This window comes from Propithecus coquereli, unplaced genomic scaffold, assembly GCF_000956105.1.
Source record: "Propithecus coquereli isolate 6110/MARCELLA unplaced genomic scaffold, Pcoq_1.0 Scaffold6, whole genome shotgun sequence".
Lineage (NCBI taxonomy): Eukaryota > Metazoa > Chordata > Mammalia > Primates > Indriidae > Propithecus > Propithecus coquereli.
The window spans coordinates 11,744,668-11,769,522 of NW_012151951.1; the positions used below are offsets into that span (position 1 = coordinate 11,744,668).

The 24,855-nt window shown below is 38.0% G+C and overlaps 2 protein-coding genes across 3 annotated transcripts in view; both read left to right on the forward strand.

Annotated features, from left to right (window-relative positions):
• DIXDC1 (DIX domain containing 1) overlaps window positions 1-4,126 on the forward strand; it is a 77,400-nt gene extending 73,274 nt beyond the window's left edge. For both annotated transcript variants that reach the window (XM_012659148.1, XM_012659149.1), the window contains 3 exons: window positions 50-155; window positions 1,104-1,212; window positions 2,027-4,126. In XM_012659148.1, coding sequence (XP_012514602.1) covers window positions 50-155; window positions 1,104-1,212; window positions 2,027-2,107 — 296 coding nt within the window. In that variant the 3' untranslated portion in view covers window positions 2,108-4,126. The remainder of the gene's footprint in view (window positions 1-49; window positions 156-1,103; window positions 1,213-2,026) is intronic.
• A 3,326-nt stretch (window positions 4,127-7,452) lies between these two features.
• The window catches only part of DLAT (dihydrolipoamide S-acetyltransferase), a 39,330-nt gene continuing 21,927 nt past the window's right edge, over window positions 7,453-24,855 (forward strand). The window contains exons 1-10 of the mRNA XM_012659140.1: window positions 7,453-8,030; window positions 8,479-8,580; window positions 8,896-9,020; window positions 9,162-9,309; window positions 11,519-11,645; window positions 13,415-13,602; window positions 14,643-14,796; window positions 20,357-20,424; window positions 21,634-21,726; window positions 22,069-22,176. Coding sequence (XP_012514594.1) covers window positions 7,752-8,030; window positions 8,479-8,580; window positions 8,896-9,020; window positions 9,162-9,309; window positions 11,519-11,645; window positions 13,415-13,602; window positions 14,643-14,796; window positions 20,357-20,424; window positions 21,634-21,726; window positions 22,069-22,176 — 1,392 coding nt within the window. The 5' untranslated portion in view covers window positions 7,453-7,751. The remainder of the gene's footprint in view (window positions 8,031-8,478; window positions 8,581-8,895; window positions 9,021-9,161; window positions 9,310-11,518; window positions 11,646-13,414; window positions 13,603-14,642; window positions 14,797-20,356; window positions 20,425-21,633; window positions 21,727-22,068; window positions 22,177-24,855) is intronic.

Sequence of the window (24,855 nt, forward strand, 5' to 3'; positions counted from 1 at the left end):
GGTTTGGAGCAAATCGAATGTTCTAACTACAAAGTCTCTCTGATTGCAGAGTTGCCTCACTCACAGAGCTCTCCAACTGTCAGCAGCACCTGCACTAAAGTGCTCTATTTCACTGACCGGTCACTTACACCCTTCATGGTCAATATACCAAAGAGGTAAGATTCTGGGATCATTATTTCTCTGTAAAAAAGGAAACGCAGGTAGAACCATTAGTTACTGTACTGCTCATATGAGCAGCAGAAAGGTGTTTGAGAAGCAGTATGGTATAGTGAGGAGAGCCCAAGAGACAGAGTGTCTACCTCCAGCTCTGCCACCAACCAGTGGGATAATGGACAAGTCATGATTTACTACTAGGCACAGGTACAATATTAGTACTTCCAATCTTGACAACTGTGCAAATATGCTCCACGATTGGGAAAATGGTATTTTAAGTGGTGAAACAGCCTTTGCCAATAGCCACGGATTGTAGCCTGGCACCCACTCCAGGGCTGTGACTCACTGATCTTTGTTGCTATTTGATGACTGCAACTAATCCCTATTGAGAATTATGTTTAAACTTTTCAAAAACCCAGTTAATATACTTCCTCTTAAGGGAAATGGTTTTGAAATAAAGATATTTAAGCTCTGGAACCAATTACTGAGAGAAGTTATATCGAATTCTTTTCCTAGAGAGTTTGCTTATGTAGTTTGGGTTAGAAGCCAGTTTACGAAAGTCCGAAGGATAAAGATGGTGATACTTGATTTAATTCTGCCAAGGAAATCAAGAGAACTTAGATGTATTTATGGTTGTTCAACAAATTTGATTTTAGGGACCTTATGTCTTATTTCCAGAGAGAAACAGAGAAAAGTGATTTTTCTGCTGCTGAAGCAATAAATCTATTTTAAATATTCAGATCACCCCATATGTAATACTGTTTTCATTCCCTAGTGCTGACTGGTTCTCCAACCTCTGCTGTTTTAGTCCCAGTTATCAGGAACAGTGACCTAACCAGGGGCTATTTCTGCCTGTTGACTTTGGCAGGGGCCTGGGTTTAAGGCGGACATCTTATCTTTCAAGCCTATTGATTAACAGTCTATTTTAGTGCTCTCTCCTTTTGTTGTAGGTTGGGAGAGGTGACACTGAAGGATTTTAAAGCAGCTATTGATCGGGAAGGGAATCACCGGTATCACTTCAAAGCCCTGGATCCTGAGTTTGGCACTGTCAAAGAAGAGGTGCAGAATCCATGGGGAGTCTGGGTGGTACTGTAGGTCATTCCTGAGCCCCAAAGCCTCCTATTCAAGGACTGGTACCCATAAGTACCTGGGTAACCAGGTCAGAGGAATTTGCCAGAGTCTCAGACCTAGAAGGTCACAGAATGGCCCAAAATGTTGATAGATTCTTTAGTTTTAGGACTTAATCACTTTGACGAAGAACTTGGATAGAATTTTTATTTTAAAAAGGAAAAAGTTTTATTTTGTTAGGAAACATAAAGAACCTAAGACAATATAATAATTTTCTACCTGTAGCCAAATCTTAGAAAACTTCTTGCTTCCTATGTAGAGCAAAATAAACGACCAGGTGTGAATATATGGAACTATATATCACGTGGTGATAGTTTCTAATTATGAAAACAAGGAAATTCTGGATAGTCACCTATGCTTATTCCCAATTCCTTGAGTATCTTGGCTTACACTTCTTTTTATAATTCATTTGTTAAATATAGACTTTGGGGGAAAGAGAATTCTGGTTATGATGTATTGCAAGTGCCTTCACTGTGGTTACTGAATGAAAAAAGTTGTAAAAGCTAAAATTTTATTTTGTAAACATTTCCTCAGTGAAATTTTTTAATTTCATAGAGGTAGAACTAAGAAAAAAATATATAAGATACCAGTTGCAACTTGAGGGACAAAAACAAAGGGACAGGCTCTAACTTAAGGCTTTCTTATACATGTTTTTATCCTTTATGTTTGAGGTCTTATCAGCAGCAGTTGTTTGGTGAGACTCCCTACTTATTTTTTCATTGTGGCTTTTTTTTTGTTTCTCTAGGTTTTCCATGATGATGATGCCATCCCTGGATGGGAAGGGAAGATTGTAGCCTGGGTGGAAGAAGACCATGGAGAGAATTAATGCCCAGTATTAGATTGGGGGCTTTTGGAACCCGGTCACTCCCTGGCTGCTTCACTCAGGAAAGGGGACTAAAACCAGAATACGCTAATAAGTTTCTAGTTTGTGCTGCCAAACAGAAGCTTCTCCAAGTGTGATGGCCACAGGCCAGTTCTGTTTTCTGTGCCTGGCATATCTGGTACTTAAAATCTCTGTCCAAATGTAGACCATGGTTTCATCTGGAGTTCCTTGTCCGTGGGAACACAGTGTTTTATTCTACTCTGAGGACAACAAACCGAAGGCCTTAACCAATGGGGATGGATGATCCCGCTCCTATAGGGGCATGGCTGCTATTATCTGGAAACTAGGAATTGGATGCATCACTCCTGTATTACAGTATTATTTTAATTGGCCTCAATGGTTGCATCAATCAGAGTCCCAGCATTTGTGCTTACAGACAAGGCAAAGGTACCACCATTCCTGTTTCTTTGCAGTTATTGCAAACCAAGAATAACTCATGAGGTGGTACCAAAGATGAAAGCCCACTCTTCAGTAATCTTTCGAACTGGACATGGATGGTGCTGAATTGTTGATTGGATGGAAAAAGTGCTGCCCATATTGTGCTATACTATTCTAAAACTGTAATTAAGACCTTGGGCTGCCTCTTCTGTCTTAACTGGTTCTACAGCTTGTCCTTTAGCCCACATAGGGCCTATTTCATGTACTGCTAGTTTCCTCTGGGGACTCTTTAACTTTAGAGCCATTTCTTTTTCTTCAAGTTGATGAACTTTGTGTTTGAAAGGAATAAGGAGTGAAAGGCTCCTTAAAAATCCAGGCGGGTATGGAAAGGTGCTGCTACCCACATCTTGACTTTATTTGTCTCATGACTTTAACTCATGGCATCTCCTTTGTGGTTAAAAGGAGACAGACTATTGATTTCAGTATTTCTTTGTGATTTATGAGTACTGAGCATGAATAACTGGTCTGTCCCTCCTCATTTCAAGGCTGGAGTTACTTTCTATTTATATAGTCTAGGCTGATCCTTTAGGGCACAATAGAAACCATGGGGCATGGAGCATGACTTACAATGGCAGGGTTGATTCTGGGTGAAAAAACTTAGAATCTTTTTTCATGTGTAACATTGTCAAGTGTAGAAGCTAAAAGAGTTCAACTCCAGAGATTACTTAATAACCTGGGTTTTCTCATTCACCTACCAACCACCATCAACCAATCAGCCGTTATTATTTATATACATAATCCCAAAAGCAGTCTGCCTGTAATCTCCAATGTACACTGCCAAACACAAGAGTAGGACAGATCAGTTCTGGGTTCTTGACCTGTCTGTCTCCAATTCATCTCTCCTTTTTAGCCATTTCAACAAACTACTCTTTGGAGCTCTGAGAGGACGACATCTTGTTGTTTTATATAGATGTGTCTTTTAAAAATAGTTATGTTTGGAGACTTCTTTTGTACTCATTTGCTTTTTGTCTGAGAACCATGTCTATTTTTATAACTCGAGTGTGAGTTCTATATATTCTCACATTCTGTATACTGTATCCATTTTCTAGAGAACCCAGTAGCTTTTATACAGTCTCTTCTTACCACCCCTTGTGGTTTCAGAACAAGCTTTATTTTATTACAACTATACTAATGACAACTAATTCCTGTTCCAGTTCTACGTGCTGTTTAGTTGTGGTGGTAGTTTTATGTAATCCAGTTGATTGCTCCTCTAGCAGAGAGAAGGAACTCAAAAGACACTTGATTTCTTTTATGTAAGTTTAGCTGGTTTTCTCCTATTGAAGAATGATTTTTCATCAGGAGTGACGAGAAAAGTTTGGGAAAGTCAACCAAAAGCAAGAATAAGTCATTATGAAAGCAAACAGAAGAAAATAATATATTCTCAGTTTTTTCCTAGGAAGTCTGGAGAAAAAGTCCTCATGTCACCAATTTCTCTGTTGCATGAATTTTAGTGTTTTGCTATAAGACAGCATGAGGGCTATCAGGCCAAAATCCATTATTGTATTTCCAGTATGATTTATCTTGAATGTCTGTCTCTTAAATCAGTTTTCTTTTAGCAAAGTCTTACCATTATGTGGAATTCAACTTTTCAGAGAAAATTAAATCAGAAAAAATTTTCCAAGTCCTCTACTTTATTTGTCTTTTGTCTCTGTATCTTTCGGAAAAGGAGCTGCATGGCATCAGTGCCTCTGTAAAAAGCTGAAGTTGAGTTCAGGGGGAGAATGTGATTATTTTTTTCCCCTTTAGCTCATGAATCTCATGTACCATGGGAAATGACTAAACATCCCTACTAGAGCATGTCACTCCAGTAACTCTTGTATAAAATGTGTTGGTGATCCTCATTCCAGTTTCTAAAGTGAGAGGAGCCTTCTGAGCAAGAGTATGCCGTGATTCATTCTGTTTCGAATAGTTTCCTATTTGGCTGCACTCTAGAAGGCCTCCTGACATGTTCATAGTATTGTCCCCTAGTAGCATTGGCGTGGGATAGTCTATCCTGAGACTGCTGAAGTTCACTTTCCTTGAGAAAACTAAGGAACTAGAATGCTTAGAGTGGATAAAATAAGCTCTAAACCATGTTAGGTTAAAGAAGATGACACTCATAAAAACAAGCCAAGAGTTCAATTCCTTAAAAAGCCTTCATTTAAAAACTGAAGACTCTTCTCTTCTTGCTCAATTCTCTAAATTAGCTGGGATTGGAACACTTTACGATCTGTACCTAAAGAATTTGGGTTAAATTCACTTGGTAATAGCAATCCTACTTACTGACCAACTTTTCAACTCTTTTTGACCAGGATGGTTGTAAATTAGGGAAAATATCTTTATGCTTCTGCATCCAATCCAAGAGGACTCTCTTAAAAGCATTTAGGTCATAATTAAAATTATTTTCATTTTTTCCCATAAAACGAGCATTATGATTGCACACTCCCTCTGTTGTCTGAATTTATGTAAGAGGTATAGCTTGCTTAAAATACATATATATGTAAAGTTATATTTTCTTAGAAACATGGATGTTCGCAGCTATTGCTTTCAAAGAGGTTATTACTGTGTATTCTCCCTGTTTTACAGTGTTTTCATGAAGACTGTACGATACCAGAGGCTTCTGATTATCAAAGTGATAACCAGTTTTAACTGCCTGTATGTACCAGATTTGTGAAATAATTACAAAAAACACACAAACTATGAATAAAATGGAGTTTGCAAACTAAATACCATTAATCATTTTCACTTGTGTTTTATTGACTGAGATTAATCAGTAAAGCCATTTACCTTTAGTGAAAGTAAATTTCCTCAAGTGATCTCCCTGGTAGCATATTTACTCATTATGTGGAGAATGGAGATAAAAGATTACTTTATTGCTACAGATATTTTTTTACTATTGGTATTTCCAATGTAAGCACAAAATAGGCTATTATTACCAAGGACAATTAATTTTAGCACTTCTTGTGAAAATATATGCAAATGTGCAAATAAGAACCCCAGTGTAAACTCTGTGACAACAGTCTCTAATGCAAAAAAAGAAACGTGTATTTAAAAGAACTAGAATTCCCCGATTAATTTGAAAGCTGCCTCCCCCAGACTTAAGCAGGCTTCATTTATCACTTCAATTTAATGTTTGCTATATCTAATTGTTTAGCCCTGAATGCTTTCACTTGACTTCCAATTATACATTTTCAACTATTATTAATTGGCTATCCCACCATTATGTTAAAATTAAGTATGGACAAAATTTAACTCAAAATCTTTCACTACCAACTAATTTCTGTTTCCATCAACCCACTTTATATCTCCACTCTACAAGTATCTCTGCTTCAAACCTTTGAGTCTTGAATTTTCCTTTTCCTTAATTTTCTTTATCCAATCTGTTCAGGGGTATTCAGGCTTATTCTCTCAGGATTGATTTGACAAGCCTAAGAATTCCTAGCCTAACTCTGGGGTAAACTTACCATACCTGGACTATTTCCAGCTATGCCTTCCTGTAATTTAGTTACACCTAAGTCAAACTTATATTCAAAATACAAAGTCACTATTCTTTGAAAAATGCTAAACAAGGTTTAAGCAAGCCTACCTACGTGAACAGCAGATCCTGCAGAGCACCTCATACTTTGTATCAAAGGCTAATTTAGATCCGGTTATTAAATTCAATAGTTAAAACTGTAATAATTTATAAAGTTGTAATATAAACCCTTTAATCACAATTAGTCTTCCATTGCTTCTTCCAATAGTTAACACATGAATTTTACATAACTGTAACAATATAATTGCCCTTCTCTTCATATTATTTCAAGTGTCCCTTTTCATTTAATCTGGAAATTTTATATTTCTTAATTACATTGCCTACATTATTGTTAGGCACCTGTGCCTGCTTAAACTTTTCCAATTTAAGTAGCTATCACATAGTATCTCCAGGCTGTTTAACTTTCCAAATTAATTATTAGCAAAGTTAAATGTTTTCAAATTTTGTTTTAATGTTTTTCCTCCATTTTCTTGTGTTTTTGGTATTCTCTGGCCATCTCCAACCGGGACTGGGTGATGTATTATAAATATAGCACATGCTTCCTCCTAATCTAATGTCACCTTCAGCTCAGAAATGATGTTTTCTAATTATAAAATGATGATGCTACAATAGAGCCGTTTCTAATAAATTGTGTAGGTAACTTTTCGTTCATTAATTCAAAAGACATACAATCAGGCCCCTCTATTTACCAGATACTGTACTAAACTCTGGGGATACACAGAACAGACATGCTTCCTGCCTTCAACTGCTTACAGTTTAGTTTTGGTAGGAAAAATTTCACACATAACAAAGCTTTTGGTTATTTAAAAGAATTCTATTGTAAATTAGGGGATAACATCTCTTTTGCAAACCTGTGTTTTCATACAGGGAATATGCTTAATCCTGCTGCAGTACACCAGAATGTGGGAATGTATCTTCCCCTTGGCTGCCCTTCGCACCACTTGGCTGGAACACTCGTTCACTTCACAGGCCGGTTGGACTACAAACCTGAAATTAATCTTTGTAACCCATTACAGCCTGGGCGGGGCCCCAAACCCGGTCACTTTCGGATCCAAAGAAGTAGAGGGCACATCACCTGAACCCTTCGATTCCACCGCCGGTGGCTCCTAGCTCCCTTCTCCACCGGAGCGCTCCAAGACCCCACGCCTTGGCCAAAGGCTCCCACTGCCAGCCAGTCCCCTAGCTCACTTCCCAGCTGCTCCTTAACGCTTGGCCACTCCCCTCGGCCCACTCTCAGCTCACTCTGCCGCTATTAGCCCGCGCCTCTGCGCATTCTTAGGCCCCTCCCTTTTCGGTCGAGCCCTTCACATCTAGGCCCCGTTTTTACCCTTTGGAATGCCTTTCGTGGGACCCCTCCCCCTTTCTACCCCTTTCCGCCTCTTATTTCTCCCAAACTTGCGCCTGCTTTGGCTCTGCTGGGACGATCCTGCCTTTTTGGGTGTCCCCTGACCCTCCACAGAGGAAGAGCTACTCGCCGCACTGTTCTAGCCTGGGGAGGGAGTCGAGTGAATCTTCGAGGTCCGTTTTACGACAACGTGCGGCTGCGCGGCGTGGCTGACGGCAACGCTGCGCTGCTCTTGGAGAGGTCACTCCGGAGACGGCGTTGGTTTTGGGGTGTGGGGGTTTGGTGGCACTATGTGGCGCGTTTGTGCTCGAGGGGCCCAGAATGTAGCCCCGAGGACAGGACTTGGGGCTCGGTGGACGGCCTTGCGGGAGGGACCGGAAGCTCCATGTGTGACCCCGCGATCTGTCCCGGCTCCGGTTCGTTGCAATAGCGTGAGCACAGGGTATGGTGGGATCCGGGCACTGTGCGGCTGGACCCCCAGCTCTGGGATCACGTCGCGGAACCACTTACTGCTGCAGCTTTTGGGATCGACCAGCCGCCGCTGTTACAGTCTCCCCCCGCATCAGAAGGTGAGCCCCCGACCCGTCTTCGGGACCCTGTTGTCCTTCAGGGCAGTCTTAGCCGCAGGCTCCTCTTTCAGAGGCCTCTGTGATCCTCCAGCCCCTCCTAGTGTCTGTCATTGCCCCTTGTCCAATTCTCAGCTTTGCTGTAGCTCTTGAGCTTCCCGCTCATGATCTATTCCATTGAAAGAAGAGCTCCAGTTCTTCTTGGAAAGGGCGTATGCAAAACATCTGAAGTTCGTGCTTTGTCAGACCCACAGGACTGTGGAGGAAGAAGCCCGTCACTGGAAATTATGAACTTTTCGTAGGCAGGAACTCCCTTTATATCCCCAGGGCCCAGTGTGTAATGGGACTCAATAAACTCTTTGCGTGAAATTGAATTGAATGAAATCTTAAGCCAGACTGAGAGTTAGGCAACCCTTTTAAAATTCAGCGTTTTTTCCTTTTACTTCTCCAGGTTCCATTGCCTTCTCTTTCCCCCACAATGCAGGCAGGTACCATAGCCCGTTGGGAAAAAAAAGAGGGGGAAAAAATCAATGAGGGTGACCTAATTGCAGAGGTAAGTTGTTTCATTAAAATATGGAGATGAATTCAAAGCGACTGGCTTTGCTGAACTGACTGAACCTTAGTTTTGTGGATGGGGGTAGTTGTCCCTTTGCTTAGGAAATTTGAGATGTTTTTCACAACTTGATGTTAGAGAATATCGGTTAGGTAAATTGTGGGCAGATGGCCAAACTGATATTTTAAAATAATTCCTTCACTCAAATCTGTGATGGAGGCTTCTGGTGACTGTTGAACTATATAATTCTAGATACAGGTTAATCAACTACCTACTGGCGGTGCAAACCCAAGCTGCTGCTTTTTGTGTTAACAGGTTGAAACTGATAAAGCTACGGTTGGATTTGAGAGCCTGGAGGAGTGTTATATGGCAAAGATACTTGTTGCTGAAGGTACCAGAGATGTTCCAGTTGGAGCAGTCATCTGTATCACAGTTGGAAAGTGAGTAATACCCTCATAATTTGTAGAATATTTTAACCTAGAATTGAGAATTAGCAGTTAAAGACTTTTGAAGACTACTTTTGTGGGAGCTGAATCTGCTTTATAACTCCCTTATGTTTATGCATTCTTTCTCTTCCTTAGACCTGAGGATATTGAGGCCTTTAAAAATTATACGTTGGACTCTTCGGCAGGACCTCCCCCACAAGCAGCCCCAGCACCAACCCCTGCTGCTGCTTCGCCACCTACACCTGCTCAGCCTCCTGGTAGCTCATATCCCCCTCACATGCAGGTGAGGCTCAGCCTCTGAGTTTTTGGTCTAGATGATTTATTATTTATTTATTTTTTTCATAGATGGCTATCACAGCCTGGAAACTGACTTAAATATGGTTAGCTCTTGTCATTCGGGAGTCTATAGAGATTTAAACATGAAAATTGACAACTTTTAGTCCTAGTTGTCATATCTAATTATGTGAATTTGAACAGTTTCTTTAACCTTTCTCAGACTCAGTGTAGTACACAGGATAGTGCTTGGCACTTCTCATTCAGGAACACTATGTTACAGATTTTGAGGATGATTTTTATGTATATCTACTCGCTGTGCAGGTAGAGTTTATGGTAGGCCTCAAGTGTAGTCTGTTGAATGGAAGTCCCCAGTTGGTGTTTTCATTTGACATGTGATCTGTTTTTTAAAAGTGAGTGAAGTAGTCCAGTAGTATTAATAAATGAGAAAACTGACAATAAAGATTAAGTGTAGAATAGACATACATAATAGCATTGCAACAAGGCTGAAGGCAGTGAATGTAATCACTGTTGATTCTACAAACTAAATCAGTTTCTAAGAAACTAAATCAGTTTATTAGATATTAGAGCTATCCTATGTATATTTGTGTGTTTTAGATGTGGAACGTGGATAAAAAACCAGCTGTCCTTTAAAGAGTTCAGACTAGAATTTTCCCTTAATTTAGTTTATTCATAGAAATTTCTGTATAGGAATCTTTTTCTACTTTGGAAATAATGTTCTACTCCATAGTCTATAAGTAATAATCACTTATGACGAAGTTTTGCCTGGTATTCAGTTCACACTTTTATTTCATCCTGTTCAACAAATTTTGTTTCACTACATAAAACTTACTTCATTTCTTGCCACTTTATGCCTGTGGTTTTTGTGTGCATGTGTTAAGGTTGTACCTTAATTATCCTTTAAGATACTGTATAGAGAATTGATTCTACTAATTCTTAACATGCAGATGAAGATAAATTCTGAACAAAAAAAGAATTTTTAAAAAATTTCTAAGGCTTGTTTTACTTTTTGCCCCCCTTCCGGAAACATCTTTAATCCAAATTATTTTTCTCTTAACATAATGTTGCTAATTGGTTACAAAAGAAGACAGCAGACTCAATCCATAATAACTGAATGACCAAATTCGGTGGACACATAAGCCATAAATAGGAGAGCAATTTTTAATTTAGATCAGCTAATCTGATGTTTAGAAGTGACTATTATAAGAACAGGGTATTTTTTTAATTTTATTTTTAAAAATTAATTTTTTTTACTTATCAAAAATTCTATATTGAAAATTCTCTGTATTGTGTACAATATGTTTTGAAATGTGTATACATTGTGGAATGGCTAAATCATGCTAATTAGCATATGCATGACCTCACATACTTTTTTCTTTTTTTTTTTTTTTTAGCAATAACACTTAAAATCTACTCTCTTAGCACTTTTTAAGAATACAGTACATTACATTGTTATTAACTACAATCGCCAAAGAGCAATTCTTAGTATTTTTTATCTGGGAAGTGTGGAACAAATGCAGTTTGCTCTGAGTAAAAAGAGAGATGCTACGTACAGAGCACAGCAAAATTTTAACAGAATGGTTTGGACCAAGATTATTCTGTGAAAGTGAAAAATTTCTGGGTTAAAAAAAGATGAAAAGATGCACTGTGATTTGTTTGTTTTTTTGAGACAGGGTCTTGTTCTGTTGCCTGGGCTAGTGTGCAGTGACATCATCATAACTCACTACAACCTCAAATTCCTGGGCTTAAGCAATTCTCCTGTCTCAGCCTCCCAAGTGGCAGGGACTACAGGCACGCACCACCATACCTGGCTAATTTTTAAAATTTTTTATAGACATAGGATCTTGAACACCTGGGCTCAAGCAATCCTCCCAAAGTGCTAGAATTACAGGTGTGAGCCACCATGCCCAGTCAGTGCTTAGCTATTTATTGAGGAATTAATTTTGACTGAGAGAAATCTTTTCCACCTGCCCATTGCTTTTTAACTTGGAGAGTTAGAGTACGGCTGATACTATACAGACTTGAGATTCGAAGGATAATTTAACTGGTGAGAAGCTATTGAGGCACTAAACTTTTGCTGTGGTGGGTATTTGGATTGTCACAGTAACTGTTATTCTGTGAAGCTATGTAGCCTGCCTGAGTGCTGTTGCGTCCAAGTCTTCTGAGTATTAAGCAATAATACGTATTTGCTTCTATAGGTACTTCTTCCTGCCCTCTCTCCCACCATGACCATGGGCACAGTTCAGAGATGGGAAAAAAAAGTGGGTGAGAAGCTAAGTGAAGGAGACTTATTGGCAGAGATAGAGACTGACAAAGCCACTATAGGTGAGATTTCTTCACTTCTTAATGGTTGAGGCACTGAGTTTTCCAATGAGGAAGAGAATTGCCATTCTTTCTTGTAAAGAGTGAGTGATAATATGAAAACTTTATAATTCTTAGGATTCATTTCCTGAAGCAGAATATTTTGTAACAAAAATATGCATAGTCAGATTTTTCAGTTCCATACTGCACTCACTGAATCAAGGATACATCATCTCAGAGATTATTCTAGGCCAGAGTTTGCTTCCTAGGTTTATTATGTTACTGAGAAGTTTTATCAGAAGTGCCATTGGCTAAACTGGGCAGAGGAAGGAAAGAGGAAATAGGAGAAAATCACCTCCAAGGAAGGAAAATAGCAAAGACTTTGAGGGAACGCTGAAACCAGGATTTAGATCGTTTTCGTGGTTTGAGAATGACTGATAGAATGTGTATGTATATATGTTCAGATATCATACCACATTGCTACGTACCCCATTTTTAATTCATTTTTATTCTCAGTAATAAAACCTACATAGACAATCATATGTATATTTATGATACTTACAGATATTTGTAGATATTATGAATTTCTTCCCTTTGCTTCATAATCACCCTTAAAGGGAGGGCTGTCTATTCCCCAGAGATGTAGTGGGAGATTCTGGGCATCCTCTGCATTACTTGTTTTCAGCATTACTTGCTCTTCAAACCCTATCATTTCTTGAAGGCACCTTGGGGTAATGGGGGACTTAAAGAGCAGGACCCTGCAGTGCCCTGCCCTCTTCCCCATTTCCACCAGAGCAGTTCCTTTTTATCTTTTACATATTGTGCTTCCCCATAAGATTTTATTGGAAGGATTCTGTTTCTTAAAAAGAAAAAAACAAAAACTTTGGAAACAGATCTGTTTCCCTATTTATACTTGAATACCAGTGTCACTGTAGGTACTGGTATTGTAGTGACTCTAGTCACTACCTTGGTTAAACTCTTTAGATTCTATTGTGGCCCAGGAGCCTTTTCCTTTTAAACATATATCTTATTGGGTATTAATTCTCAACTGAGAAATGGAAGGATTCATCAAAGATGTGTTCATCAGAGAGAGGCACAACACCACAGGAAGTCAAGGTCTGGAAGGCAAAATTTGTCCTCTTTAACGACCTTTTCTTTGTTTTAGTTTTACTTTTGCAACCCTGAGTTCCTTTCAAGGAAGGCAGTAACTGAATAAAATTTGTCAACACCATAGAAAACCCAGTAATGCTGTATTTCTTCACATTGAAGTATTTGGTATAATATCAAGTATAATCTCTTTGAAAACCTCCAAAGGTGCTTTTAGGGCTGAAATCTCGTATCACTCTCCAGCTTGGTGGTTTCCTGAATTTGATATCCATGTGGTTCTGATCTTTAGCAGTATAACTTACACCATCTTGGGGCTCTGTGAGTGTGCATGGGAGCTGCCCATGGAGATGTTTTTAATAACAACTTTGCAGAACTAACCGCTGGGATCGTTCACAGTTTTATTTAACACATATTTATTTAGTATTTAATTTGTACCAGATACTGTTTCTGAGTACTTGAAAAATATTCATTTAAATTTATAACATCCTTATGAGGTCAGTACTATTATTATCTCCATTTTATAGGTAAAGAAACCAAGACACAGAGAAGTTAAATAGCTTGCAAAAAAATTATATAGCTAGCTTGAATGAGAAAAATCCTTTTATTAATACTTAAAACTATGCTGTGGGTTTGAAGGGATAGTAAAGTCTTTTAAGTCCCACAATGTTTTTTTCTTTCTATTTAAGGTTTTGAAGTACAGGAAGAAGGTTATCTGGCAAAAATCTTGATCCCTGAAGGCACAAGAGATGTCCCTCTAGGAACTCCACTTTGTATCATTGTAGAAAAAGAGGCAGATATAGCAGCATTTGCTGACTATAGGCCAACTGAAGTAACAGATTTAAAACCACAAGCACCACCACCTACCCCACCCCCAGTAAGTATGCTTCTAGAATTGAGGAAACACTTATCTTGTTCATCTCTAATGGGTTTTGATTAGTTGGTATCCTAAGTTCCTTCCATCTCCAAGATTCCATGAATGAGGATGGAGATAGTTCGTTAACATTTGGGGAGACTATAGGGCTTGTTGCACCACACCATTAACCTAATCACCGATAGTTTGATGCTTGTAGCTTTTTTTCCCCACTGCTGTCTTGAGTCCTGCTGAGAACAAAACTGAGGTGACATGTTTTCTTTCTGCTTTAGGAAGGTAAGGCTTCATTCCCCATTTTTTATTGAATTTACTATATAATATCTTTTAATTCTCTTCGTATTTACAATATTATAGTAGGTCAAGCATATATTTGCAAAATTGAAACCTCGACATAACATAACTTGTTTTGCACAGAATTTAGTATATTGCCATGTACTTTGTAGTATATACTATCTACCTATAATATGAACTTGTATTAACTCCAAGCATAGGTAACAGTTCCATGAAGCTTCTGCAGATACTAGAATCATTTGAGTTTAAACTAGGTACATGTTTCTATCTGAGAAAACTTGATTTCTGACTGTTCTGTGTTCATGGGAAGCTGGCAAGTAGCAGTGTTGGTTTATTTCCTGAGATACTTTGCAACATGGGACCTTCCAGCATAATTTTAAATTTTGAAATTAAGTAAAAACCAAAACCATGATGGTGATATAAGAGAATGAAAATAAAGAAGTAGCAAGAGATTAAAGTGAAGAAATTCTGTGAAGCTACTATAAACTGGTCAGAAGTATTAAATTCCATGCCTCTCCCTGTTACCATGAAATAAGATAACTTGACTTTGTTCTTTGACGTAAAGTATTATTCTTGTTATTCATATTGCTATGTTGTATTGGTTAAGCAGGAAAAAAGTGCATTATGATCTTTGGAAAAAAGATGAAAGATACTTACTTACAACAGCTTTAATTTCTTAATAAAACGTAAATGCAGTTTTTCAGACCAATCTTTGAATTGGTGAATTAACAATTTGTAATTTTTTTCAAAAGGTGGCCACTGTTCCTCCATCTCCCCAACCTTTAACCCCTACTCCTTCAGCCCCCTGCCCAGCTACTCCTGCTGGCCCAAAGGGAAGGGTGTTTGTTAGCCCTCTTGCAAAGAAGTTGGCTGCAGAGAAAGGGATTGACCTTACTCAAGTAAAAGGTAAATCTGTTTCTATGGAATGGGGTTGTAAAGTCAAAATTTAGTTCAATTTCTTCCTTAAGACCAGCTAGTGCAACTGTATATAGTTGTCTTAACTAGGATAGTAGGGGAAAGGGTTAATAATTTTATCTGAAGGGAGGGAAATATCTCCCTTGTTGCCACCACGGAGTAGGGAAACTTACCGTGCTTTATTTAGGCTGCCTAGGTTCTACCTATGCAATTTAGACACCTTCTCTCACTCTCCTTTGTTTGCAATAACTGCTTAATTGTTGGTGAAAATATATATGCTTGTTCAGCAAAGTTGGGTTATAGGACTTGATTGCATAATAAGAAATCTCTATTAGTGCTAGGCTGACTGTAACAATAAGCAAAGCAAAATGAAACATGGGTTGATTTGAAATGACTTAAAATAATAAAATTCATATAAAACTGAACTAGAGCTCCCTGAAGGAAAGGGGAAATGCCTTGTCTTTTTCTTCCCAAAGAAAAAGTATAGCTTAGTGGTAAGAGCATGGGGTCTGAATTCAGACCACCTAGGGTTTAATCCTGGCTTTACCATTTTCTGTGTGTTAATAATATGTCTTTAGGTGAATTACTTAAATTGTATATGTCTGTAGATCAATTACTTAAGCTATCTGTTTTTTCCATCTATAAAACTGAGATAGTAGTGTGTATCATAGAATTACGAGAATTAAATGAGCTGTTAACAGGCAAAGTACTGAGAACAGTATCTAGTATCTGTTGAATACATATAATAAATACTCAATACATATTGTCATTCATATTGTTATTGCATGGCACTTAGTGTTTTTGAACTAAACTTAAGCTAAAATTTAATGTAATTAAGATACTTATTTGAAAAAAGAGAGAAATTACTATTTTTTGAACCTGGTTTGATGGCTAGTACTATAAGCTAGTCATTTTACTAACCACATTTAATATGCCCAGTGCTTCTCGAAGTAAGAATTTCATTCTCTATTTTTTGGATAAGAAAACAGACTTCTCAGGTCTTCCTTCCTGTTAAGTAGTAAAGTGGCAATTTGGATCTAGATTTGTTTAACTCTAAAGCCTGTTTTATTCCCACTACCTTTGCTGCCTTCTGTTTTGATGCTCTGCCAGCCATAAAGAAAAATATGGTTATTTCCCCAATTGTCCAGCTATGGGCACCCAGTGCTGGTTAACATCTGTCTGCAGCCTACATTTTTGTGGTTAGAAGGCAAGCCAAGCGTAACACAAAAGAATAGAATGTTGTAAATATTTTGGAATTCAGAGGATTCTTGTAATATTGGAAGATACTTTTTTTTTTCCATTTTAATGTTATTTTACTAGTATATTGCCATTCTTTATGTGACTAGAATCAGGGACAGCAATGTAAGTTGGAATAATTTTTAAAGGGAGGAAGGACTGAGTTAATAATTACATCTGAAGAGTTTAGACAAGTAAAGAAGGACCATTTATTGCATATTTAGCAAAACATTGGCTACCTTACTAAAGATACAAGAGGAAAAAAATCCCACTATTCTTACCATGAAGGCAGTTAGGTGATTTATTTATTATTGCTTAAACACAAATATTCATTGAGTACTATCTATGTGTCAGACACTTTTTCATCAGATGGATAAGATTTCAGTTTCATTTGCTTATGTGACCAACAATAAAGAATTAAATGAAAGGGAATATAGCATAGTAGTTAAGAGTGTGGGCTCTGGAGCTGGAATGCTTGAATTTGAACCTCAGCTCTTCCATATACTAGCAATGTTTCCTTTCGTGTCTCAGTTTCTTCATTTGTATGTAAAAATAATATCTTAGAAGTGAGGATTAAATAAGTTAATAAACAGTGGCTGCATAGAGTAAGTATATCTAGACATTAGCTATAAAGATAATAATTGTTTTATTTAATAAGATGATTTAGGTGCTAAGAAAGAAAGTAACTCAATGATATGCTAGTGAGCGACAGGGTGAATGGATATATGTGCATTCATGACTGCTTTTAGACAGGGAGGTTGGGGGATGATCTTTCTGGTGAGGTGACATTTGATCTGAAAGATGAGAAGCAGTCAGCTTGAGCCCCAACCATGTGAAGAGCCGGGGAAAGAGCATTTTGGGCACAGAGACCAGCAGTACACAATCTGAAGTGAAAAAGAGCTTAGCATTTGGGAAACATAAAGGAGGCCACTGTTAATGGAGCAGAGGGTCTGGGGTAGGAGATGAGGTTGGAAAGAAACACAGGGATGTGAACATAAAGGACTTTATAGGTCATGACAAAGAGTTTGAATTTTATTTAGAGTACATCAGGAAGCCATTGAAAAATTTAAGCAAGGAAGTGAAATAAAATGATTTATATTTTTAAAAGATCATCTACTCTGCAAAAGTGGATTAAATGAAAGCCAAAGCATCTGTTAAGATGCTGTTGCTGGAGCTCATGGTGGTGGCTTAGACAAGGGTGGTGAAAGTGGAAATGGACAGCTTCAAGATACATTTTTTTTTACATAGAATCAACAGAATATAGTCAAGGATCGGATGTGGGGACATGACAACAGTAATTTCGGAAGAAAGGTGGGGGGGAAACTCACTCTGGAACCCACTCTGGAAAAAAGTGGGTTGAAAAGTGGGTGAAGAAGTGGAGATAGCATTGTGAAGAGCTCATTCAAGAAGCTTTGCTATGAAGAGAGGCATAGAAAAAGGTGTAGCTTAAGGGGGATGTGGACTCAAGGGAAGGCTTTTGAAGATGAGTTGTTGTAGAATGAATCTAGTACAGAATTTCTCAGCTGTAGCACTTTGGACATTTTCGGTCAGATAATTCTTTTTTGAGAGGCGTATGTATGCCCTGTGCATTAGAGGATGTTTAGCAAAGTTTTTTGCCTTTATTCACTAGGTCGTAGTAGCAGTCCCCACTCAGGACAACCAGAAATGTCTTCAGACATTGCCAGATGTCCCATGGGGCAAAATTGCCCTGGTTGAGTCAGTGGTCTGATAGAAAGAGATAAATTGATGATGCAGAAGGGGATTAAAGGCAGGATAATTTGGCAAGGAACCAAGTTCTTGAGAATCTAGGAAGAGATAGGATTGGCCTTTGATAGAAACTAAGGACATATTATGTATTTTTATAGGAAAAGAGAGAATATAGGATAGGTTTATAGGTTTGGTGGTGGAAGACAAGGAGATATCCTGTCATCTCTGGTTACTATCGTTTGATCAATAACATTGCAAGTGAGGTTATTAGCTAGAGAGTGTGTGGGAAGGGAAGGTTTGACATTAGGCGGATTGAGAAGAAGTATTCTCAGAGATTGGGAAGGTGAATTGAGGGAAACAATTAAATTTCTGGGCAATTTTTTGTGTCCATTTTAGTTTGTGGTTCTGAATTTGTAGTACAGTCAGCCAGCCAGCTGACTTTACTTTTTTCCCCGAGCAACATTAAGCTACTCTGGTGCAGCCATTGAGAAGGTAAACATTTTTTAGAGTTTTGCAAGGGAATGATTATAACAATAATCCATAGAATATAAGCTGGGTAAGGAGGGAAGTGAAGACTGGAGGGAGATAATGGATAATCAGAGTAGAGTAGTCCGTGGAGTAGAGGACTTGATGAGGTTGAGATTTTGCAGTGTGGGGAGGGAGTGGTCTAGACTAAGTGAGCTGAGAGTATCAGTGATCGTGTGGTATTTTCTGACAGCAAGTGTTTAGGGTTTTTTCCACATCAGCAGTCAATTCTCAGACACCAGCTAGGGGTCTAGCAATTCAGTTCAATTCTGACACTAGCTACCCAGAGTTAGCATCAGACTCCACGGGTGTAAGGGCTCAGCTCCACAAGAGTGCCCTCACTTCAGATGCCAGTCACAAGTCCCGGGGACCACCTGTACTTCTGACTCACTAGCTGTAAATCAGGAGTTGCCAAGATGCTGTCTTAAGGTTTGATGATTGGCTATAACAACTCACAGAACTCAGGAAAGTACTTTACTTACTATTACCAGTTTATTGTAAAGGATACAATTCAGGAACAGTCAAATGTAAGAGATGCATAGGGCAAGGTATTGCGGGGGAGGGGGGCGCACAGAGCTTCCGTGCCTCTCTGGGCATGCCATCCTCCCAGCACATCGATATGTTTGCCAACTTGGAAGCTCTCCAAATCTCGCTATTCAAGAATTTTTATTTTCAAAGAGATTTCAATACAAAGACATGATTGGTCGACTCATTGGCTATTGAACTTAATTTCCAGTCTCTTTCTCCTCCCAGGAGCTGTGGGATGGAATGGGAGAGAGATTGGATAGGAGACTGAAAGTTCTCACTCTTTAATTGACTGTTTGGTTTTTTTGCTGACCCCTATCCTGAAGCTTTCTAGGGGACTTGCCTTGATATACCTCATTAGTATAAATTCTGAGCTGGCTAGGCACAGTGGCTTAATCCCAGTGATTTGGGAGGCCGAGGCAGGAGGATTGCTTAAGCCCAGGAGTTTGAGACCAGCTTGGGCAGTGTCTAGATCAGCCTTAGTTGTAAGGGCATGTTATGGTTTCTCTCTGATATTATGTAAAGGAGGGAAATCTAATAGGGGTACTGCCACCTCTGGAGCTCCTGGTGAGGATAAACACAATCCTAGCCAACTCAGTTTTCGTAATGAAGGAAAAGAGTTGGGAAGAACTGCACACAATGAAAGTCCTTTAAAAGTATGCCTTGGGGGAAGATGAGTCAATTTGACCAATTTTTTTCTAGAAGTGGGCCAGTGTAAAAGATATTCTAATAACTAAATTCTCAATCTCCTTAGAATTAAAGGTCAGGATTACCTATTTGGATCTAAAATTGAACCTAAGAGATTGTAGATGAGAGGAGGGAGGAAATTGAGTAAAAATAAAATTAAACCTATTGAGAGAACTTTAAAGATCCTTTCTCAGGTGTGACATTGCACCTGTTTCCTTCCTTGTCTCTAAAATGAGCCAGTTTAGACTCTTGGCTACTGTGAGAAGGCTGTGAATGATTCTAAAAATGGGATAATGGCAGTTGAGTTATTCATGCTCTTTTGGGGTGAAAAAACTGACTTGCCTGATTTGTCCAAAACAATTGTTGTCTAATCTGTCAACCCCCTGTTCAAAGGGAATTCTTTATGGTCAAATGAATCCAGAACCCAAATGAGGTCTATTTCACGGTTCAGAAAGGGTTTTTGGAGCTAACCAGGAGGAGGAAGCTGGTTTTGCTTCTGGAGGTATAAACTGCTCAGCGTTATCCTGATGCCAGTATTTCCCAATTTAAAAGTAAAGAAGATGAAAAAAAGTGCAACTTAATTAGATAAAACTCCAAAAGAGAAATAGATAAAAAAAATATTTGTGATAGTTAAAAAGACAAGACCCACCACAGATCATGCAAGGGTACTCTGTGCGGATTAAAATTAATAATTGACAAAAGCTGGTATTCTCAGGGAGCACCGTAAGGAGCAGGGTTAGGACTGTGATCCCTTCAGAGTGCTTTTGGTAGTGAACGCTTAGTGAACTTACACTTCAGCATCACATTGTTGATCTCCTTGGGAAACCATTGGTATGATGTCATGTATGTGATATTTATGTATCTTTTCCAGGGACAGGACCAGATGGTAGAATTACCAAGAAGGACATTGACTCTTTTGTGCCTACTAAAGCTGCTCCTGTAAGTTACGTTTGGTTCTTACTATTTTTTTTTGCAGTTTGTACCTGCACAGTGGTTTGTTCAGCCTATTAGACAACTTCATAACATTATTTATGAATGAAATAGCTTAACCAGGCATATGTATTTTTCTAATTTTAGTGGTTTAACAATACAGTCATCCCTTGGTATCTGTGGGGGATTGGTTCCAGGACTCCCTTCAGATATCAAAATCCATGGATGCGCAAGTCCTTTATATAAAATGGTATAGTATTTGTATATAACCTACCCACATCCTCATGAATACTTTCAATTATCTCTAGATTATTTTTAATACCTAAAACAATGTAAATGTTATGTAAGTAGTTGTTGTATTATATTGTAAAGGGAATAATGATAAGGAAAAAAAGTCTACCTGTTCAGTACAAATGCAACCATTCCTTCCCCTACCGCCAAATATTTTTGATTTGCAGTTGGTTGAATCCATGGATATAGAACTCATGGATATGGAGAGCCAACTGTATTTATATATTTATGTGTTATCATTTATATACAAAATCAGAGATGATATACTATGTTGACATGAATTCGAAATTAGGTTTTGAGTAGTTATATTGAATTTTTCCTAACACATCCTTGTTCTTATTGAGCCCCTGTTTTTAAAAGTGTGTTTATAAGTTGGTTGACTAGGGTTTATGTGGCTAATCAGTCCACACAGAGATTCAATTTATATATCTAACTTTTGTTTGATTGTTTAAGCTGCTAAGATAATCAGCTAAGGGTAAGGAAAATGATTTAGTTATTCAGATGTTTGCTTTGAAATAAAAGATTTGTCCTTTTTTCCCCTTAACATTGTTTAGGATAATGGATTAGCTTGTTTGTATTTATTTCTTAATCCTTTCAATTTAGGAATGCTTTGATTGCTTTTCGTGAAGATAACTTTGCAAAAACAAAATTATTTTGACATAAACTAGTCATTGAATGTACTTTGGCTTAAAGAAAGATAACACTTAAAACATGATTTCAGAATTCTAAGTAAAAAATTTTTAAAAAACCTCTCAAACAAGCAGTCTAAATCCAAGTCTTTTTTGCTCTCTGGGGATAGAAATAGCTTTTCATCTACAAAACTTTTTTTTACTTTACTGTCTATAAAAGAGTTACTGGCAGTCTTTCCCAGGTGCTTATGCTAAGATTTAGCCATAGTTACTAAAAGCTTTTTCTTTCCTCCCATAGGCCCCAGCAGCTGCTGTGCCTCCCCTGGGTCCAGGAGTGGCACCAGTTCCTACAGGTGTCTTCACAGATATCCCAATTAGCAACATTCGTCGAGTAAGAGCATTACCATAATCTGGAACCAAGGCTACGGGGGCCATCTTTACTTTGGTTGTTTAATTGCATCTATAATTTAAAACACTAACAAAGGCTTTTTCAGTTGGGAATATTAGATGATTAGTTTAAGGAAAGTTTGGTTTGGCTGACTAAATACTTGGGATAAACAAATCACTTGGTTCTGGTTAAACCTATCAGAAAGTGCTAAGTTATGTGTAGTCCTCTATCTTTTAATTCTAGTAATGCTTTAGCTAAGCATTACCAGAGAGGGAGGTGAAGAGACATAGCCCTGAATTAGGTAAGGTCTTATGATACTTGATTTTTGAATCTCTTTCGTTTCAGGTTATTGCACAGCGATTAATGCAATCAAAGCAAACTATACCTCATTATTACCTTTCTGTTGATGTAAATATGGGAGAAGTTTTGTTGGTACGGAAAGAACTTAATAAGGTAAAAGGTCTGGAAATTCCAAGTCACTAAATCAAAAAATTTTGTCTTGCCGCACTAAACATTTACATTTTTGCGCATATATTTTGATACAATATGCCAGTTGGTGATGGAAAGTAAATGTAGAAATGTTTGTTCAGATCCTTTACTTTTTCATTGGGTTATTTATCTTTTTATTTTGTACATAAAATTTCTTTCTTTTTTTTTTTTAGGCAGGGTCTCACTCTCACACAGGCTGGAGTGCAGTGCAGTGGCACCATCATAGCTCACTGCAGCCTTGAACTCCTAGGCTCAAGTGATTCTGCTGCCTCAGCCTCCCAAGTATCTGGGAATACAGGCACGTGCCACCATGCCCAGCTAATTTTTCTATTTTTGTAGAGATGGGATCTTGCTATGTTGCTCAGGCTGGTCTTGAACTCCTGATCTCAATCCATCCTCCTGCCTTGGCCTCCCAAAGTGCTAGGATTATAGACATGAGCCACTGCATCTGGCCGAAGCACAAAATTTTTAATATTGATATGTCCAGTTTTTTCCTTCATGCTTATGTTATGACTTTATAGCTAAGAAACTATTGCCTAATCTAAGGTCATGAAGATTTATGCCTATGTTTCTGTGTAAGAGTTTTATATATAGTTTTAGCTCTTACATTTAGGCTTTTGCTCTATTTTGAGTTAATTTTTATATGTGGTGTGAGATAGGAATCCAATTTCATTCTTTTACATATGGAAATTAATTTACTTGTCTCAGCACTATATTTTGAAAAGAATATCTTTTTCTTTCCCTATTTAATTGTCTTGTTATCCTTTTCAAAATGAGTTGATCATTATATGTGAGAGTTTATTTCTAGGTCCTTAATTGTATTCCATTGATATATATGTTTAACCTTTTGCCAGACCATAGTCTTGATTACTGTAGCTACGTAGGAAGTTTTATTTTTTTTTTTGAGACAGAGTCTCTCTCTCTCACCTGGCCTAGAGTGCCGTGGCATCAGCCTAGCTCACAGCAACCTCCAACTCCCCAAGTGATTCTCCTGCCTCAGCCTCCCGAGTAGCTGGGATTACAGGCACATGCCACCATGCCCAGCTAATTTTTCTATTTTTAGTAGAGACGGGGTTTCACTCTTGCTCAGGCTGGTGTTGAACTCCTGAGCTCAAGTGATCTTCCTGTCTCAGCCTCCCAGAGTGTGAGGATTACAGGCGTGAGCCACCGTGCCCGGCCTGTAGGAAGTTTTAAAATCAGAAAATGTGAGTCTTTTTGCTTTTCTTTCTTGAGATTGTTTTGTCTGAGTCCCTTGCAATTTTAAATGAATTTTAGGATTAACTTATAAATTTCTGCAACAAAGCCAGTTGAGATTTTGCATTGAATATGTAGACCAGTTTGGAGAGTATTGCCATCCTAACAATATTAAGTCTTCCCATTCATGAACATGGGTGTCCCTGCGTTTAGTTAGGTCCTCTTCAGTTTCTTTCAACAATTTTTATAGTTTTTAGAGTGTAAGTTTTAAACTTCTTTTGTTAAATTTATTCCTAGATATTTTATTCTCTTTGATACTATTATAGAGTTTTCTACGCTTTATTTTCCAATTGTTCATTGCTACTGTATAGAAGTACAGTTTTTTTAAGACTAGTCAAGGCTGGTCTGAAGGTAATTATCTCAATCGATTGTTCACAGTCAGTTACAGATTGAACTCCTTGTTCTATTCTTTTCCTCCTTCTCACTACAGTACTTGACTAGTCTTTTTTTTTTTTTTTTTTTTGACTAGTCAAGTGCCAGACCAAGAAAGGGGGAAAGAATAGAACAAGGAGTATGATCTGTGACTGAACAGTTAATTGAGATAAACAATTGGTTTTTCTATGTTGATCTTGTATCCTGCAACCTTGTTGAACTTATTTATTAGTTCTAACAGTTTGCTAGCATATTCTTTAGGGTTTTCTATAAAAAAGATCATATCATCTGCAAATAGAGATAATTGTACTTTTTCTATTTTGATCTGTATGTCTTGCCTAATTGCTCTGGCTAGCACCTCTAGTACAATGTTGAGTAGAAGTGGCAAGAATGGACATCCCTGTCTTGTTCTTGGTATTAGGGGGAGTAAGTCTTTGACTATTAAATATGATGATAGTTATGGGGTTTCCCTAGACCTATTTTATCATCAGGTTGAGGAAGTTCCCTCGTATTCCTAGTTTGTAGAGCGTTTTTATCATGAATAGGGGTATTGAAGTTTGTCGAATGCTTTTTGTGTGTCTGTTGAGATGATCATGTGTTTTTTGAACTGTATTCTATTAGGACATTATTACATTAACTGATTTTTACATGTTAAATGAACCTTGCATTCATGGGATCCCATTTGGTTATGGTGAATAATCCTTTTTATATGTTGCTGGATTTTTTTTTTTTTTTGGCTAGTATTTTATTGAGAAATATTTATGTCTATATTCATAAGAAGTGTTAGTGTGTAGTTTTAATTATTTTGTTTTTTTTTTGGAGACAGGGTCTCAGTCTGTTGCCCAGGCTGGAGTGCAGTGGTGCTATCAGAGTTCACTGCAACTTCAAACTCCTGGGCCCAAGTGATCCTCCTGCCTCAGTCTCCTGAGTAGTTGGGACTAGCGGAGCACACCACCATATGCAGTTAATTTTATTTTTTGTACAGACAGGTTCTTTTTTTTTTTTTTTTTTTTGAGA